This window comes from Lycium ferocissimum, chromosome 9 (genome assembly GCF_029784015.1).
Source record: "Lycium ferocissimum isolate CSIRO_LF1 chromosome 9, AGI_CSIRO_Lferr_CH_V1, whole genome shotgun sequence".
NCBI classification, from domain to species: Eukaryota; Viridiplantae; Streptophyta; class Magnoliopsida; order Solanales; family Solanaceae; genus Lycium; species Lycium ferocissimum.
In genome coordinates this window covers 47,450,237-47,463,116 of record NC_081350.1, presented here as the reverse complement: position 1 = coordinate 47,463,116, position 12,880 = coordinate 47,450,237, and the positions used below count along the sequence as shown (strand labels likewise).

General features: G+C 42.2%; 1 protein-coding gene across 1 annotated transcript; it reads right to left on the bottom strand.

The window, feature by feature from the left end:
• Nucleotides 1-10,673: 10,673 nt before the first annotated feature.
• LOC132031986 (uncharacterized) lies at nucleotides 10,674-12,387 on the bottom strand. The gene is made up of 2 exons (XM_059421823.1): nucleotides 11,863-12,387; nucleotides 10,674-11,306 (listed from the first exon to the last, which is right to left on the bottom strand). Exons 1-2 carry the CDS (start codon nucleotides 12,385-12,387, stop codon nucleotides 10,674-10,676), a joined length of 1,158 nt encoding a protein of 385 aa, XP_059277806.1.
• Between the last annotated feature and the right edge of the window lie 493 nt (nucleotides 12,388-12,880).

Genomic DNA, 12,880 nt, shown 5'->3' with positions numbered 1-12,880 from the left:
GGTTTTTGTATTGAATAAAAAAACCCGATCATAATAGATTTGGTTTGGTTTTAACTAAAAAAAAGTCAAACCGAAACCAAACCGACCCGATTATATGTATACTAACTTTTAAATTATTTTATACATAAAAATATTTATTAGAATGTAATTTATAAATATTTTCATGATTTTTGTATTTTTACATTCAGGTTTGGACTTAATTTGTGAAATGGTCCATAAGTTTTGAAGCCCATGTAAGTAATAGTCTAGATGATTTTTTTTTTTTTTTTTTAAATTTTCCTGCCGTATGGTGGCAGTGCCCTTTATATCACCCCAAAACGAATCACGTTACACATAAAAGGAGTTATAAATGCTGTGCATCACTCCAAATACCGAATGGACATGCCCATACGATAAGCAAAAAGAATTTCACAAAGTTGCGAGCTCCTACAGTTTAACAGAATAACTATATAATAGTTACAAATTACATATCAGCAGGAGCATAAAAAGAGTTCTTCAAAATTCTATGTCTGAAAGAAGGCATTTTTCCATTTATCCAGGCTAAAGCACCCCATTGCCTCCTTAGGAAGATCACCAGGATCGAAGATATACAAATTCTCCCTGTTAGCGCTAGTCTTAGCCAAGATATCTGCGACTTGATTTCCTTCCCTAAAGCAATGGTTTATTGAGATATTACCTTGATAAGTGATTGCCTTCACTTCATTAATAATCGACTGTAAGTCCCATGGAGGCTTTGCTTTCCCTTGAAGCATCTGGATGATTAACATTGAATCCCCTTCAAGTATAACGTTGTTGTAACCATTATTTTTGCACCATAGCATCCCTATCAATGTGGCTTGGGCTTCGGCATATTTGTTAGTCCCATCTTGAAGCTGCTGCGCAAAAGCCATCACCATGTTGCCCCGTGATCTCTAACAATTCCACCAGCCCCTGTTCTTCCATCTCCAAATCTACTCCCATCAGTATTTACCTTTATCCAACCCAGTGGAGGCCTTTTCCAATGAACCATCAAGCTTTTAACTTTGTGTTTTAGAATTAGAATTCTATCACAAGTTTGCTGCCAATATACCAACCCTTCCAGTGGAACATTATGTTTATGCATCACCCATTTGATATGGTTAGAGATGCTAAATTTCATTCTAGCAATAGAAAATTTTTTTTCCTCCATATTTTGCAGCACATCTGGCTTTCCATAGAACCCAACAAATAACAATCGGAAGAATTTTAATAATTAAAGAATGCAACTTGTTGTTTTTGTTGGAACTCCACCACTTAGAAAGCATGCCAACAATATTGCAATCTTCCCAACTAATGCCAAGTGGTCTACCAAAGAAGTTCTATCTCAAAATGGCCATTTCACCAGAAAAAAAAGTATGCCTCAATGTCTCTGTTTGAGGAACCTTACAGCAAAAGCACTTTAACTCATCATGCTCACCAAATCTTGAATTAGTGTCATCAAAAGGAAGGTTTTTCTTAATAAGTCCACATGAGAAAGGAATAAGTTTATTCCAGATTTCCTTAAAAACAGGTGAGCATGCTCTTTTCTTTCTAGACATTTCCCAAGCAGTTTTGGTGGTAAAAATCCCTGAGTTGGACAGTTTCCGCACAGGATTATCATATGTAGAGGGGTCTCCAATTTCAGTGGACTCAATAATCTCAATAATATATTCGGGGAGCTGGTGCGTTTCTTCAAAAGACCATGCACCTGCTTCCCTAGCATCCATGATCATCCTTCTGTCGATGTTTCCAGGATAGAGATCGTCCTTTAGACCATTTCTTTTCACATGGATGTTGTCTACTACAATACTTGGCCATTAAGAAATCAGCCCATAAGGATTGACAAGTTCTAAATCTCCACCATCTTTTTATAGCAAAACTATCACCGATATCACTCATCTTTCTAAATCCAAGACCACCTTCCTCCTTTGGAAAGCACATATTATCCCAAGAACTCCAACGATATCTTTGTTTACCTTCGGCATTGCCCCAAAAAAATCTAGCCAAATATGTTTCAATTTGCTCGAAAATATTCTTAGGAGGTTCCAAAGCAGCCAATAAATGAAGAGGTTGTGACTATAGTACATGTTTTATCAAAACAGCTCTGCCCCCAATTGAAAGTAATTTTCCTTGCCATCCTGTGATTTTCCTCACAATTCTATTGACAGATTCACTAAAATGAGAAATCAACTTTTTCCCAACATAGATAGGGCAGCCCAAATACATAATAGGTAACTCAGCTTGTCTGTAACCAATGGTGTTCTTTACTCCTTGGATCACATCTTCTTGAGTATTTGAGTCCATCATAAAACAACTTTTATTCACATTAATCAATTGACCAGAACATGCTTCATAATTTTTTAGCTCCTGTTTGATTAATTTCAGAGAGAGAACAGAGCCAGATGTTAAAATCATCACATCATCTGCATAAGCAAGATGTGTGATCTGAGGACCATTCTTATGCATAGCAAAACCAGTGTATTGATCTATCAAAATAAGATTGTTGAGTCTTCTAGACAACACTTCAGCACCAATTATGAATAAAGAAAGAGATAATGGGTCCCCTTGTTTCAGGCCTTTAGTAGAATGACAAAAACCATGCCTATTTCCATTTATGATCACTGAATACCATGTGTTGGAGATAGATCTCCAAATCAAATCAACCCAATTGTCATTGAAGCCAAACTTCCTGAGAACAGCCAGCAGGAAAACCCAGTCTACCCTATGTTGTGTCCAAATGCACATGCAAGCGTACGTGGTCGTATAAGTAATATAGTGATTATATAAAATCGGATGTCGAACCCACAGAGACTTATGACCAATACTTTCACGAAAATAAACTATTGCTACTACCTATGCAAGTAAAGAATAAAAGTTTTGGTTGTTTTGTAAACTAATGCTGAAATAAAAGTAACTAACAATGTAACCAGAATTTATGCTAAGAGCGTATTCGAATACTGCTTTTATCAAGATTTGAGAAGTATTCCAGGGTCGTGGCCTGTTCACCAATCCTATTGAGTCATTCAAGTATCTTGCCTTAGCAACTTTGTTCACAATTGTCAATTTACCGGATTATTAATCTTGTAGTGTTCTCCCGAACCACTACTCGCCGATTCAAGATAACTCGCCTCCTATATTCCTATGGTATTGACCTATCAAGAATGCAATAAGAACACGACATGAAATTAATTGCGGTAACTAAGTATATTCCTATCCTAGTCACAAATCCTAGCCCAACTATAGGGATATGCAGATCACAATCTCGTTACTTCTTCTCCATATTGACAACGTCTTTCCCAAGCACGGGTATCAATTAGTAATTAGAACTCAACTGTTGCGCAGACAATCAAGCAATTAAGCACGAGTAAAGAGGCAATTGCATACGAACAAGCTACTAAGATTGAAATACTTGTCGAACGTCAATATTCATGGCTACGCCACAACCGCAGAATTACGGTGTTTAGTTACACATGATTCGAGAATGAGAACGAGAATTCATGCTTAACATAGGGTTTCAATGTGAAGAAAAATAATAGAAAAGGAATAAAACCTAGAAAGAGTTTCCCAAGTCTCAAAATTCGTCCAAGCCACCTTTCTAATGTTAAAAATGACTATTTATACGCTAGGGTAAATATAGGATAAGTTGGCCCAATCCCGATCCAAATAGGACAACTGACGCCGCTTGTGCGCTGGCTGTGCGGCGCATGGCCAGCGCATGATCTCCTCTGTGTGCTGCTTGTGCGGCGCATGGCCAATGCATGGCCTGTCTGAGATTCAGAGATGGGGTTTTTGTGCGCTGGCTGTGCGACGCATAGCCAGCGCATGAGGCCCGGTGGTCGGTTTTACCTTCAAGTGCGGAACTTCCTTCCCATGTTCAACCAACATGCACCGCCTCGGATTCAATAAAAAGCTGCTCGAAATACCCTCCATTCGTTGTACCTATTCATACAAGCATACCGACATAAGATCTTATACAACAATTTGCATTAAAACTGCGATTAAAGTGCTAAGAAGTGAAGTGCAAATGACACTAAATCTAGATATTTGTGCCAAATATCAACACCCCCCACTTAAACTTTGCTCGCCCTCGAGCAACCACTTATCCAACACTCCCTTGTACTTCTTAAAGCCATGCCACTCAAACAGGTCTACATCAGGATTCGGCGGATATGAAAGTTTCGAAAACACATTTAAACATACACATTGAGCCAATTCTCTCAAAAGTCATGCCAACTGCTTCAAAACAAACATTTTCTTACGCTTCCAAATATTAGCAACCAAATCTCTAAAGAAACAACACATTTAAAAACATGCATATGACTCCAGACACCACTCAAACACAAAGAGTCTGCTACTTGACCGAGTGGGAGCACTTCACCCATCCCTTATCAATTATGTGTCCTTACCCAAAAAAAAAAAACATTGTACATATTTCACACAAAGTTAACAACATATGTCAATGGACATAAGTTGCACACAAGATCGCTCACTCTCACAAAGAATATTCACTGCTCAAACATAATGAACCATAGGCTTGCCCGTAGTGTAACCGTTCCACAAATTAGAGTGAGATGAATTTAGGATCACTTAGGACTTGTATGGTTGTAATGTAGGCTAAGGGACGGGTAGGATATATCTTTGGAAATAGTGACTAACCTCCCTAATCACTTTTAATACCTCACAACATAAGTTATTTAGCCCTCTCCTTCATCAACCGTGAATTTCAACCACACGCTACTCATTCTATCCCGTCAACAATCATTTATTTTCTCAACTTTAAGCGCCATCCTATTTTCGACTAGCTAGTGGGAAACCATATTAAGAAAACACATTACTAATCGGTCGGTTTTCTATTTTCTGTTTTTCGGTTCGATATTTTTTTTTATCGGTTTGCACTCATACTTCCCACTACTAGCTTTCAAAACACTCCAGCGCACCAATAGCCCTCCTTTCAACTTCATTCAACGAACCCTCCCTTAGTTTCGCCTCCAAACTCCAATTCCACAATTCGCTATTAAAAGTGCCTAAGGAGTAAACAAGGATAAAAAAATTGGTCAATAAAAACAACGGGGGTAGGCTAATTGGCTGTTGTCAAAAGAATAGTTAAAGGCTCAATGGGGTTGACTAGGGATATATATACACAAAGGGTAGGCAAGCGACGTTTCGAAATTTGGCTAACAAAGAAATGCCTAGATCACTTCCTAAACTTCTCACTCAATTTCACTTCACGAACACACCGGGCAAGTTCTAGTCATCACTATCAAGCATGGATCATATAAGAGCTTCCTCACATCACACACAACACATAATCAATATAAAACAGATTCATACAACCCTCCAATCAAGCAACTATCACAAATTATGCCAAGTGGGTCATACACGAGTCAATGCAATTCACTACAAAAGTGTTTCGAGAGAGGTTGCTTCTTTTCATGCACGTTTTTTTTTTAAACATCATCAAGAACAACTCATGGCTTTCACATTCCACCTAACTTGAGCACCTAGCATTCAAGTGGTCTAACAGGCTTGACTCCTACGACATCTTTTTACAAAAACTAAAAAACTAACCCGGTTCAAAGGTCCCCCCTTAGGAAAGAACCGAGGCCATAAGAAAACCTAAGGGGGTGGATGGTGTGTGCCACTAATGAGGGACTCAAGAAGCTACAAAGAAAATCTAAAACGACTCAATTTTTTTTTTTTTTTGACTCTAAGGCTAACACAAACTACCAAAAAGAAACCTATGGCACTTGGTCACTATCCCTAACCTCAAAATGTTGTTACAAGGGACGTATTTCCCACCCCACACTTAAATCATGCTTTGCCCTCGAAGCATATAGAATGAAAAATGTAAAACCAAAGGCAAGAAATACTCCCCGTGGCCCCTCAGGGCCTAGTCATCATCCTTCGATCACCACCATCGGACGGCTCGGCATCTTCCTACCCTCGTCATCCGCAAATCTTGTGCTTGAGATTCTTCTTCACTACCTTCCTCCATCTCGGCTGCTATGAGGTCAGCGGAGCACAAGTCCTAATCATCGGGCAACTTGCCCTCCTCTCTAACTAGAATCCGTGAGTGGGTAGTGTGGGGACACTCCGCAAACACACTAGAGAGGTCTAACTCAAATTTCTCACTTGCTATCATCGCAATCTTGTAGATCTGCGCCAATACAATAGACTGAGCCGATCTTTCTTGAGCTGGAGTCAAGTTAAGCTTAGTGCTCTGATCAGGGGACTTGACATTAGAGATGTCAATCATATTATCCGGGCACTCAAGCACCCTATCATACTTACTCTCCAAATGTGGGACCAACCTCCTCAGGTAAGCTGTAAGTGTGTTACCGAAGCTAAGCTTAAGGGATTTGCCCTTTCTGATGCGGATCATATCCTGAAGTATCCAATATCCAAGGTTGACAGGTTGCCCCGTCAAGAAGAAGTACACGATGGCCACTCGCTCTTTCAACACGGTAGTAAAGTGGTCCAGTGGCATAATGCGGTAGTTGAGCAGTTTTAGTCACACTCGAGCTTCCTTCATGAAATCACCCATTAGCATAGTGTTGTGCTTCCTAGGGTCCTCTTTGTATCGTGCCCACTTGGCCTTGGAATCAGGCCCACACAGGGTTTTTCAAATGGCCTTATAGTCAGGCCTTTTTATGAACTCAAGCAATAGCCCCACGGGATGGTCGGGAACTCCTAATTGTGCACACAAAGTGGAGGCTGTCAATGGCACCCATTCACCTCTCAATTTCACCGAATGATGAGGCTCGCCACCCTCTGTTCTTGCCAAAATGATGTTGGAGTAAAGCTCCAGAACCATGTCAATGTTGACCGGCCCTGGGTTATCAAATACCGAGTTCCAGCCCATTCCGATTATTTCATTGTAAATTCCCCTGAAATTTTTCTTCAATGCTACCTTATTGACAGCCCGTTCATGCACATATCCATCAACTAGAGGGAACTCTTTGTACCATTCTTCTGCCAAACCAGTCCCGTGGAAGGTGGGCCGTGGCCTTTGGGAAGAAGCCCGTGGGATAGGAACCACTAGTTGCTTGCCACTACGAGTTGTTGCCCCTTTCTTAGTAGCGGTGTGCTTGCCCTCTCTACTCCTCTTAGAACCTTGTGTGGGGCCCGACTCGTCAACTTTACCTTTGACCTTGGTCACCATTGTACCTGTAGAGACACACAACACAACCATCCAACGGTATTAGCAAATTTAGCCCAAGTGGGGTCGCGAAACGACCCCACACTTATTGTATGCTAACACCCTACTTTGTCGCCCGCAAGTTAAGCCCAAGTGTGGGGTCGTGAAACACCCCACACTTATTACAACTATGGTGCAAAACATATGAAAAAAAAACAAGAAGTTAACTACTCTAGAGACTAAAATGACAAAATTAATGAGACCTAAGATTCAAAACGAAAAAAGACTCAAAAAAAACTATTCTACAAAACAAGGACAATTATGTTGGAGGGCCTATGGTTGTTCACGGCAATGCCCCATGGCTTTGAATGTTGTTTCAAGTTTATTTGCTACTCAAGACTTCACAAAAATCACAAGAAACTTGATTTAGGACTTTTCTCAAACAACTTGTGGGCATAGGACTATCCCTTGGAGTTTTGCAACAATGGAGGATTTGAAAACCCTCCCTCAATTTAGGGAATCATTGTTCTTGCATCCAACACCCATTACCAACACAACAATACCAAACCCTCACCCCAATTCGCCCAGCCCCATAAACCATGGTTTATCAATGTTCCATACCAACACAAAAGGGAAAGAGGTTTCTATGAGTGAAAGCACACGAAATCTTACCTTGTGTTGTAATGTGAGATGATTTACACTACCTTACTTAGAGTTGAATGGGATTGGGAGAAGGGTTTTAGGATTTGGGTTCGAGTGGGAGTGTTTTGTAGAGAGAGAGTAAGAGTTAGTGAGAAGTGAGGGTTAATGGGGGGTCTTCCGTTTCTTATTTTTTTAAAAGAAATCGAACCGGGTCGACCCGTGCGCTGGACATGCGGCGCATGAACATCGCACAACACCCCCCTTTTTTGAACTTTATACTTAGAAAAATTTGACTCTGAGTGCCGAACATGCGCTGGCCATGCGACTCATGACCAACGCACAACACCCCCCCTTCTGAACTTTATACTTAGCAAAATTTTTAACTCTGAGTGCCGATCATGCGCTGGCCATGCGACGCATGACCACCGCACAACACCCCCCTTTCTGAACTTTACACTTAGCCAAATTTTGGCCTGCTTACCTCGTGTCCGATTCCCATGCGACGCATAGGAAAAACACAAACAAACCTGGATCTCGATTCTTACTGTTTTGCATTCGTTTTGAGTTCCCATGCCTCTCTTTGCCCTGCAACATGAACTAACATGACATATATGCTACAAAAGTTGGGTTGCCTCCCAACCAGCGCCTTAGTTAAGGTCGTGGCATGACACTTTTTTTTACTTTTCTTGTATTTGGAATTGTTACATTACAAACTCGGGTTGCCTCCCGAGAAGCGCCTTAGTTAACGTCGCGGCACGATGCAGATTCTTTTCTACTCATTATTAAGGAGCACTTGCTCCTTCTCTTTGTCAAAATCACCGCCCCAATATCGCTTGAGACGCTGCCCATTCACTAAGAACTAGCGCACCCCATCCATGGTTTGTATCTCGACTGCACCATGGGGGGTGATTCTACTCACTACAAATGGTCCAGACCAACGGGACTTAAGCTTTTGAAACAACCTCAAACCTCGAATTAAAAAGAGTAGCACCTCCCCGCCCGGCACGAACTCACGATGCTGGATATGCTTGTCGTGCCATCTCTTAGTCTTCTCCTTGTATAGCTTCGCATTCTCATACGCCCCTAATCTGAATTCATCAAGCTCATGTAATTGGAGCAATCTCTTCTCCCCCGCTAGATTCATATCAATATTTAGCTTTTTTATTGCCCAATATGCTTTATGCTCTAATTCAACCGGTAGATGACATGCTTTCCCATAAACTAACCTGTAAGGAGACGCTCCGATAGGGGTTTTATATCTTTGTGCGATACGCCCGTGGCGTCATCCAACTTCGTTGTCCAGTCCTTCCTCTGAGCATTCATGGTCTTCTCTAGGATTTGCTTCACTTCTCTGTTCGAGACCTCTACTTGTCCACATGTACGTGGGTGGTGTTGTAGAGACTTTATGCTTCACCCCATACTTTGCTGGCTTTCTTCAAAGGTTCTTCGACAAGTTTTGCGAAGTGAGCTTGCCACCATCACTAATCATTGCCCGCGGGGTTCCAAACCTCGCGAATATGTTCTTTCGCACAAAATTTACCACCACCTTCGCATCATTGGTTGGGAGAGGCACTGCCTCTACCCATTTTGAAACATAGTCAACTTGTGTAGCGTAATGTACTTGTTAATATCAAGCATGGTGGGAAAGGACCCATGAAATCAATGCCCCAGACGTCAAATATTTCTACCTCCAACATGTTTGTCAAAGGCATCTCGTGCCTCTTAGAGATGTTTCCGTTCGTGACATACGCCGCAACTTCTAGCAAATGCATGAGCATCTTTTTGAAAGAGTGGGCCAATAGAAGCCGATTGTAAAACCTTAGCAGCGTACGATCGCCCTAAAAGTGCCCTCCGTATGGGGAAGAATGACAACTCTCCAACACTTGACTCGCCTGTCGTGGAATGCATCTCCGCACTAACTGATCAGTCCCTTGCTTGAATAAATACGGCTCATCCTATCTATAAAATCGGGAGTCATGATATAGCTTCTTTCTCTGCTGTGAGGTGGCTTCCGGGGGGTACACCCCACTTACAATAAAGTTCACAATATCTGCATACCATGGGACTTCGGCGGCGGGAATGGCAAATAGCTGCTCATCAGGGAAGGACTCTCGAATTTGGACGTCCTCCACAAAATGATTATGGTTGTCCAATCTAGACAAATGGTCTGCGACTTGGTTCTCATCTCCCTTACGATCCTTAATCTCAATATCAAATTCCTGCAAAAGGAGAATCCACCGAATCAACCTGGGTTTAACATCCTTCTTGCTGAACAAGTAGCGAATGGTTGCGTGGTCTGTATAGACAATAACATGTGTCCCAACGAGATAGGACCGAAACTTATCAAATGCATACACCACAGCTAGCAGCTCCTTCTCTGTCACAGTGTAATTCACTTGGGCAGCGTCTAACATCTTGCTTGCATAATAGATAGAATGAAAAACTCTCTCTCGTTGTTGTTCCAACACAGTCCCCACAACATTGTCACTTGCATCACACATCAACTCGAATGGCAAGTTCCAGTCAGGTGCAATGATTATTGGTGCGATTACCAATCTCTTCTTTAGACCTTCAAAGGCCTTAATACAAGCATCGTCAAATAGGAATTTCACCTCATTTTCAAGTAACCTGCACATCGGACTTGAGATCTTTGAAAAATCCTTTATGAAGCGTCTGTAGAATCCTCGCATGCCGAGAAACCGCGCACACCCTCGACCGATACGAGGGTGGCGAGCCTTTCTCAATGACCTCCACTTTAGCACGATCCACCTCTAGCCCTCTCTTTGAAACCTTGTGCCCCAAGGACGATGCCTTCTCGTACCATAAAGTGACATTTTTCTCCAATTTAAGACCAAAGTTAGTCTCTTCACATCTCGCAAGTACTCGGTTCAGATTCTCAGCAAACCTCAAAAGAGTTCCCGAATACCGAAAAATCATCCATGAATACTTCTACAAAGTCCTCAACCATCTCTGAGAAAATAGCCATCATACACCTTTGGAAAGTCGCTGGTGCATTACACAACCCAAATGGCATGCGTTTAAAAGCATATGTACCATATGGGCATGTAAACGTGGTCTTCTCCTGATCCTCCGGAGCAATAGCTATCTGATTGTAGCCAGAATAGCCATCTAGAAAACAATAAAACTCTTGCCCCGCTAACCTGTCTAACATTTGATCTATGAAGGGAATGGGGTAGTGATCCTTTCTGGTTGCCTCGTTCAACTTGCGATAATCCATGCAAATTCTCCATCCAGTGATTGTTCGAGTAGGAATGAGCTCGTTCTTGTCATTTGTCACAACTGTCATCCCTCCTTTCTTTGGGACGCATTGCACCGGGCTCACCCATTTCTTTGTCCGAAATGGGAGAAAAATAATGCCTGAATCTAACCACTTGATTACCTCTTTCTTGACAACCTCCTTCATCACTGGATTCAGTCTCCGTTGATGTTGTGCGCTCGGCTTATGATCATCCTCCATGAGTATCTTGTGCATGCATAGTGCGGGGCTAATTCCCTGAATATCAGATATCTGCCACCCCAATGCCCTTTTGTGAGACTTCAATCCTCTTCGGTAGTCAACTCTGCTACCAATATCACTGGCAAGGTATCACCCTCGCCTAAGAATGCATATTTAGGATGGGCGGGCAAAGGCTTCAATTCCACTTCGGAGGCTCTTCAATTGATAACTTCGGAGTTACTCCCATTGTCCTGTGTAAGTGCTCAGCCTGCCCGAATATAAATACTTGCCATATCCAGAATCTGCACCATCTCAAACACCACCGTGTCACCGAACATATCATCCCCCACCAAGGCTCTCTCCAATGAATCATGAGAAGTGATGAGTGGCCTTTGTGTATCATCATTCAGAATAGTAATGGCGGACGACTCTCCTCATAGATTGCGGGCATCTTCGAGCTTGGTATACATTGAAGACCTCAACTTTATCATGTACTCTCATGGTGTTGCCGGTACTACATCAATAAGTGCTCTCCGTGGCCAAGAATGGACGCCCAAAATAAATGGGACTTCCCGAACCGCTCGAAGTCCAAAATCACGAAGTCTGCAGGAATTATCAGCGACCCTACTTGCACCAGTACATCTTCAATAATGCCTTCTGGTCTTGCTAACGATCTGTCTGCCAGCTGAAGAACTATAGTGGTTGGCCTAAGCACTCCCAAACCTAGCTTTCTGAAGATAGATGAAGGCATAAGATTTATACTTGCACCCAGATCACACAGTGCTCGAGCAACAACCTGCTTCCCAATAGAAATCTCAATCGTGAAACTTCCGGGATCTTTCAACTTAGTGGGCAACCTGTTTTGAATCCGCGAAGTGCACTCCTCAGTAAGTGCAACGGTGGCATATTCTGTGAATCGGCTTTTGTTTGCAACAATATCTTTGATGTACTTAGCATACTTTGGAATACCCTGCAGCATATCAACCAATGGGACATTCACGTGTACCTGCTTAAGCAAATCAAGAAACTTCTTGTAAGTCGCCTCTTCTTTCTGTCTTGCCAGACGTTGAGGGAAGGGAGGTGGTGGCTTTGTAACCACGGGCTGTGGCTGCTTTGTCACTGGTGTCTTGACTACCCTCTCTTCTTCAATCATCTCCTCGGTAATCTTCTCTTTTTCTGCTTCTACTCGACCGATTTTCTTCTATGCTACTTCCTCTAGTTCTCTCCCATTTCGAAGAGTCACAGCATTACAAGCCTTGGGATTCACATCCGTATCACTCGGAAGCCCTCCAGGTGGTCTAGTATTTTGTGCACCGGTATCCGTCCATCTGCCTCTCTAAATTTCGCACGACCAAATCACAATTACGATTATCCGCTATCAACTTCTGTCGGTCTATCATCATCTTCTGCATATCACCCATCATCTTTTTCATCATCTCTTCCATACTGTTCATGGGTGCCTGAGGAGCAGATGGTGGCTGATAGTTCTGTTTCTGATTACCTGGGTTGTCATTCCACCTGAAATTCGGGTGATTCCTCCAATCTGGGTTGTAGGAATTCTCGTACTGATTGTTGTTTCCTTGCCCCTTGCTTGAATTACCCACAAAGTATATGGATGCGGGATTTGCAGGGCATTCATCATTTGT

Bases quoted from the DNA above. Each gene is read 5' to 3' on its own strand.
- LOC132031986 (XM_059421823.1), bottom strand. From the start codon at position 12,387: ATGATTGAAGAAGAGAGGGTAGTCAAGACACCAGTGACAAAGCAGCCA. The intron at 11,307-11,862 runs GTAGGGTCGCTG...TTGGGGTGGCAG, and splicing joins TTGAAGATGTACTGGTGCAA to ATATCTGATATTCAGGGAAT.